At 39.1% G+C, this 7,344-nt stretch overlaps 1 protein-coding gene across 1 annotated transcript in view; it reads right to left on the bottom strand.

Moving 5' to 3' along the window:
• Positions 1 to 7,344, bottom strand: part of LOC106876698 (E3 ubiquitin-protein ligase UBR2) — a 107,847-nt gene that overhangs the window by 1,597 nt on the left and 98,906 nt on the right. The window contains exons 38-43 of the mRNA XM_052972003.1: positions 5,854 to 5,929; positions 5,590 to 5,726; positions 4,080 to 4,188; positions 2,866 to 3,003; positions 1,948 to 2,118; positions 357 to 458 (exon numbers count right to left, since the gene is read on the bottom strand). Coding sequence (XP_052827963.1) covers positions 357 to 458; positions 1,948 to 2,118; positions 2,866 to 3,003; positions 4,080 to 4,188; positions 5,590 to 5,726; positions 5,854 to 5,929 — 733 coding nt within the window. The remainder of the gene's footprint in view (positions 1 to 356; positions 459 to 1,947; positions 2,119 to 2,865; positions 3,004 to 4,079; positions 4,189 to 5,589; positions 5,727 to 5,853; positions 5,930 to 7,344) is intronic.

Consider the following 7,344-nt stretch of genomic DNA (forward strand, 5'->3'; position numbering starts at 1 on the left):
TAGTGTTGGTGTGTTTACATCCCTGTAACTTAGCCGTTCTGCAAAAGACCCTGGTAGAATAAGTACCAGGCTTTAAAAAAAAAAAAGCCTAAGGTTGATTCATTTCATTAAAAAATCCTTAATGGGGATGCCCCAGCATGGCCACAGTCTAATGACTGAAACTAGTAACAGAGATAAAATATAAAAGATATTTTAAGAGGTGAAATGATGAAGGACTGGGTTCGAGATCGGTCAGTAACACTGCAGCTCCACTGTTTTAGGGGAAGAATTTGAGACAACATGAATGAAAGAGCAGAGGTTTGTGAAAATAAATATAAAAAGTTATAAGAGTATTGACGAACAAATAAGAGACTCACTTTAGCAGCTGATCAGTTTCCCCATAATCATCAAGGTAGGGAGCTGTTTGAAAACAGCCTTTGTTCTGGCCAGCTAGCAAAAATATCTGACAATCACGTATTCTGCAAAGAAAGACCAAACAAAAAAATTTTTTTTTTTAAATAATGATCAGCAAACAATTCACAAAGGCAATTATCTATCATCATCATCGTTTAACATCCGCTTTCCATGCTAGCATGGGTTGGACGATTTGACTGAGGACTGGTGGACCAGGAGGCGACACCAGGCTCCAATCTGATCTGGCAGAATTTCTACAGCTGGATGCCCTTCCTAACGCCAACCACTCCGAGAGTGTAGTGGGTGCTTTTACGTGCCACATGCACGAAGGCCAGTCAGGCGGTACTGGTAATAGCCATGCTCAAAATAGTGTATTTTATGTGCCACCCGCACAAGAGCCAGTCTGATGGCACTGGCAACGACCTCGCTCGAATGTCTTTTCACGTGCCAGGAAGGCGACGCTGGTAACGATTATGCCCAAATGGTGCTATTTACATGCCACTGGCACGGAAGCCAGACAGCTGCTCTGGCAACGATCACGCTTGGATGGTGCTCTTAACGCTCCACTGGCACAGGTGCCATCATGATTTCGCTTTCACTAGCCCGAGATGCCATCACAATTTCGCGTTCACTTAACATTACCATTATCAGTTTAATGTCACTTTTCTACATTGTTATAACGGCCAGGACAACTTTGTTAAACAGCATATGGTTGTTCCCATGAGTTCTGCATTATTGTACCTGTGATGTTTTGACTTCATCACCAACAACTCTACTGCTTACAATGGCCTGGTTCTACCAGGAGCATTGTCCAGTGTCATTAATGTTGTCCATAATAGTGTGGTCATCATCCTAACTGCATTAAACATGAGCTGACAAAGGAGCTTCTGCACAGTCTATTTACTAAAACTTAACACCCAAATTACTCTTCAATTATATTTTGCAGTCTTAGAAAAAATAACAAAAAAATTTTTTTAAAAAGACACTTGAAAATTTTAGTCCTAGATACATTGTGAACAAAAGACAGAATGGCTAGAATGTCTTTGATTATAAGTTTGCAAGAGCAGGTCTGACCTGGGATTAAATAATAATACCCAAATGTTTTCAGATTTCCCATTACCATTCAATATCGTGTATTTAGCAGACCAAACTTAATTCAGTCCACTACAGAGAAGTAAACATGTCCCATAATCATACAGTTATTAGTCTATAATCAGACTGACACAGGGTTAATATACTGGTTTCATATTTTGGCACAAAGCCAGCAAGCTCAGGGAAAGGAGCAAGTCAATTACATCGACCCCAGTATGCAACTGGTACTTATTTTATCATCTCTGGAAGGATGAAAAACATAGTCAATCTCGGTGGAATTTGAACTCAAACGTAAAGATGAATGAAATACTGTAAAGCCCAGTGTGCTAATGATTCTGTCAGCTCACAGCCTTAAAGGGCTCATCTATTAAATTCACCGGCTTATCAAGCATACAATCGGACAGATTAGCATAAAATATAAATTCAATAACAATTGTGTGTGCGTATACAAGCCATATTTACCTGAGGAATATCCCAATACCAGCACCACAAACATGTGAGTGTGCAGTTGCTGCACCAACTAATTTTTTGTCCACTTCTACTTGACAGCAGTAGCTATGGGAACAGAGGACTTGACCACAGACAAGGCACATTGTTGGTACACGGCTCTCATCTCCAGATGACCGGGGACAGCTGTGGAAGGCGGGGAAAAAAAAAGATTATAAATAAACTGCATAATATTAGAACTACAGAACAGTAAACAACCAACAACATCAATCAGTAAACAACAGTGAACGATTATTTCCAGCCTCTGGGTGGGATACGTTAATATTTAGCTCCAATGTTTTACAGATTGTTGCTTTCCAGACTCCCTCCCTGTTGAAACTTGTCCCAACACCAATTAGTTAATACCAGTTTTATGTTAGTGTTTAATTCTTCAGCATTTAAACTGACCATATCCGGCCAAAAATATCCTACATGTTTCATGTTCAAACTGACCAGATCCAGCCTCTCACACCCACTCTACAATGTCATTTGAACAGTAAACAATCACGTCATCAAAATCTCAAAGCTATGAGATAATGCATGATTAATTCAAACCAATGTGAATAAATAAGCATCACATTTGGCAGGGGAATCTGAACGCTAAAGGGCTGGATAAGTTGAAACACAAATCTTCTGCTATACATCTTGACATCTAAACAACTGAAACCCCAAATCAGCCATTGTTGGATAAATGTATCTGAGGGTGTTTGGATAAATGTATCAGAGTATTTGTAATTACAGAAAAAGGAGTTTGAGCGGTTACTCTTGTATGTGTATGTGTGTGCCCCCATGCATGCACATATTTAGGAGGATATTTCAAAATAGATGGCAGATGTTATTAATTTATCTACTTTGTAAGGTTAGAAATGTATCAATATTGGCAATTAGACTTACGTGTAACTTGAAACTTGATTCATTAGTTCACTGTAATCGTTAGGTAACTTGACCAAATGATTCAGTGGTAAAGGATATCTAATAATCTTCTGGTTACTTGCTGTGAAGTGGTCTTTGATGGATGGATGGCTGCACCACCTGTGAAAAGATACAAATTATGAAGAAACAACACATACATACATACATATATATATATTGTAGGTAAAGAGAAGTAGGCATGGTTATATGATTAAGAACTTCACTTCACAGCCTTGTGGCTTCATGATTGGTCCAACTGTGTAACATCTTGGACGTTTACCATAACCTCCAGTTGATTAATGCCTTGTGAATGGAATTGGTACACGAAAACCATACAGAAGCTTGTGTGTGTATATGTATAAAGGCATAGATTGATAGGTAAAAGGTTGAGAAATACTGGTTTAGATTGATAGAACAGTGCATGCTTTAAAGTAAATATACACCAAACCATTGTCATGCACTAACTGCTGAACTCGGCTGAGATGACTGCCGTCAGTGCAACCTAGTTGCCTGGTAACAAACCGTTGTCGTGGGGTTAAGTTAGGGTATAAAGAAAAGACAGCTTATGCAAGTCAAGTGAAGCAGAAAAATGTATCTCACTCCAAATTCAAAAGAATGTGTATGACATTTTAATATCATCATCATCATTTAACGTCCGCTTTCCATGCTAGCATGGGTTGGACGATTTGACTGAGGACTGGTGAAACCGGATGGCAACACCAGGCTCCAGTCTGATTTGGCAGAGTTTCTACAGCTGGATGCCCTTCCTAACGCCAACCACTCAGAGAGTGTAGTGGGTGCTTTTACGTGCCAGTCCGGCGGTACTGGCAACGGCCACGCTCAAATGGTGTTTTTTACGTGCCACCTGCACAGGAGTCAGTCCAATGTTTTGTTCACATGCCACCAGCACAAGTGCCAGTAAGGTGAAGCTGGAAACGATTGCGCTCAAATGGTGCTTTTTACGTGCCACCGGCACAGGAGCGAGACCGCTGCTCTGGTAGCGATCCCGCTATTTAACAATTTTCAATAATCTAATTCAGGTTATTAATTGGGGAAAGCATGATTAGTATTACATATCTTCATTAATTAGACATTTTGATATGAGTTTATAGAGGACCTAGTGTTAGAACAATGACATTTCTAAAAGGATTTATGTGAAAAAAGAAAAGCATTATTAAAAGAAAGATTTAACAAACCTAGCCATGAGTTCAGAAATAATATCTCCTTGATTTTCAAATAATGTAGTCAATTTTGAAGGGAGAGCTAAAAATCGACAAACAAATTCAAACTGGTTGCTGGAGTTCTCTGAAGAGAGAGAGAGAGAGAGATAAAAAAGTTGGGGTTTATAACTTCTTGGCCAGAAATAGTACAACTATTAGTCTAATACAAATAAAACAAAATACTAAACTGACTATTTCATTTTTGTATTTGGTTTGCCAGATTCTTGATGTGAACTTATGTTGAAACATATTCTGCTGTATCTTGGGAGGGTCATAATGCCAATAATAAACACACACACACACAAGTATTATTTCACTTCTTTTACTATTATCATTATTAGTATGGTAGTGAGCTGGCAGAGTCATTAGCATGCCAGGCAAAATGGTCAACAGCATTTCATCCATCTTTATGTGCTGAGTTTAAATTCCACTTAGCCTTTCAAGGTCAATAGAATAAGTACTGATGAGCAACGGTGTCCATGTAATCCGCTTACCTTTCCTCAGAAAGTGCTAGCCTTGTGTCAAAATTTGAAATTATTATTATTTTTAGTCAATTGGTTAATATTATTATTATCAGTCAATTGGTTAATCATCTAACCAATTGACTAATCGATTGTTTGGTCAAAGTCCTTTTCTCACTATTTGTACTCTCATCACTGAAGCCCTCTCAACATCAGGTCAGCTGAAGCAGACAAACCTATCCAACTGATGGATTCACTGAATGATTAATCAAAACAACCTACTAGTTAACCAACTGACTAATAATAATAATAAAGGGAGTGAAATAGAAGCAGTGCATGTATTTATTATTCTTTTCTACTCTAGGTACAAGGCTTGAAATTGGTGAGGGTGGGAGTCGATTAGATCAACCCCAGTACGCAACTGGTACTTAATTTATTGACCCCCCCCTCCACCCAAAAGGGTGAAAGGCAAAGTTGATCTCGGTGGAATTTGAACTCAGAACATAAAGACAGACAAAATACCGCTAAGCATTTCACCCGGCGTGCTAACTTTTCTTATTTCTTTATTGCCCACAGGGGGCTAAACATAGAGGGAACAAACAAGGACAGACAAAGGGATTAAGTCGATTACATTGACCCCAGTTCGTAACTGGTACTAAATTTATCGACTCCGAAAGGATGAAAGGCAAAGTTTACCTCGGCGGAATTTGAACTCAGAATGTAACGGCAGACGAAATACTGCTAAGCATTTCGCCCGTCATGCTAATGATTCTGCCAGCTCACCGCCTTCTGCTAACGTTTCTGGCAGCTTGCTGCTTTAGCTCATATATTTATTATTGCATAAGGACTCTCCTGAGATACAACCAAATATTAATTGAATATTATCACAAATATTTTTTAAAAAATTGACTTTACATAATTCATAAATTTTGTAATTTTACAATTTCAATCACACAAATCAAGAAGATGGTTTTGTTCTCCAAAGTTTAATTTCCTGTTTGTACCAAATGTTTTATGTCATTTACCTTGAAGCTCAGGAGGTGTGGAAACTCCTGTTATGCAATGATACATAAGCGCGGCACATCGCAAGAAAGGCAGACAGGCTTGTTTGAGATGAGTAGAGAGTGTCCAAGGACATACTTCACACGCATCACAACTCAATCTGGAGTAAATAGACAAGAACAAACAAAAGAAGGAGTAAGAAGTCTGGAAGGAACAATACAGCTCAACACAAAAATAGTATGAGGAGCATAGACATGATGAACAGGGAAGAAAAACATGATAATTACCCAGCTTTCTCCCTTAGTTTCTTGTAGATCATCACCAAACCGTCATCATCAGTATCGCATTCCATTTCCATCATATCTAAAAATTTTTAAAACATATTTTATATTAGTCAGAGAAACAGGTTAGAAATACAAGAATTGAAAGTTTAAGTATTTAGAAATGAGTGTTACGTCTTTGTGACAGGTGATCACAATTTTCTGCAATACAGGTGTGGCTGTATGGTAAATAGCTTGTTTCACAACTACATGGCTCCAGGTTCACTCACCACTACGCAACACCTTGGGCAAGTGTCTTCTGCTATAGCTTTGGGCTGACAAAAGCTTTGTGAGTAGATTTCGGTAGATGGAAAGTGAAAGAAACCCATTGTCTGTGTGTGTGTCTGTGTTTGTTCCCAATCACCGCTTGATAACTGCTGTGTTTATGTCCCCATAACTTAGCTGCTCAGCAAAAGAGACGATAGAATAAGTATGAAGCTTAAAAAATAAATAAATAAATAAATACTGGGGTCAAGTCACTTGACTAAAGGCGGTGCCCCAGCATGGCCGACTGAAATAAGTAAAAGAAAAATAAACACTTCTTAAAACTTTGTGGTAAGTAGCTTGCTTACCAACCACATGGTTCTGGGTTCAGTCCCACTGCGTGGCATCTTGGGCAAGTGTCTTCTACTATAGCCTCGGGCCGACCAAAGCCTTGTGAGTGGATTTGGTAGACGGAAATTGAAAGAAGCCCGTCGTATATATGTGTATGTTTGTCCCCCCAACATCGCTTGACAACCGATGCTGGTGTCTTTACGTCCCCGTGACTTAGCGGCTCGGCAAAAGAGACCGATAGAATAAGTACTAGGCTTACAAAGAATAAGTCCTGGGGTCGATCTGCTCGACTAAAGGCAGTGCTCCAGCATGGCCACAGTCAAATGACTGAAACAAGTAAAAGAGTAAAGAGTATTCTGTTCCTTTCCTTTCCCTCCTCCCACACTTCCCTTTTCTACATTCTTCTCAACTCTTCAACCTTTCTGCTGGGCCTTCATTCTTTCTTCAAGCAATGGTCACCATGTAAAATGTCTTGCAATAGACTAACATTGTGGAGAGATCATGGACACTTTACAGGCATCATATTAAACAACTAGACTTATTCCATCTTAGCTGCCTTCATCCAATTTGCAACAGAGTGACAGGACAAAGTCCCTAACAGAGATTCTTACAAGAGATGACTTTATAGACATAGAGAAATTCCTTATCAAAGCACAACTGAAGTGGTCAGTTATGTGGTACACATGGATGACATTTGCTTACCTAATGCCCTCTTTTATGGTTGGTTTAGCTCTAGTACAAGACAACAAGGTCACCCACTGCTCCATTATAAGGAGTCTTTAAAAACTTACTTGAAAATCTGTCAGATAAATCTGAAGATATGGGAAGTGATAGCTCTGAATAAAACTCAGTAGAGAAGCTCTTGCTGCCAAGCCACCTCCTACTTTGGGGCAGTCATAATCA

Source organism: Octopus bimaculoides, chromosome 11, assembly GCF_001194135.2.
Source record: "Octopus bimaculoides isolate UCB-OBI-ISO-001 chromosome 11, ASM119413v2, whole genome shotgun sequence".
Lineage (NCBI taxonomy): Eukaryota > Metazoa > Mollusca > Cephalopoda > Octopoda > Octopodidae > Octopus > Octopus bimaculoides.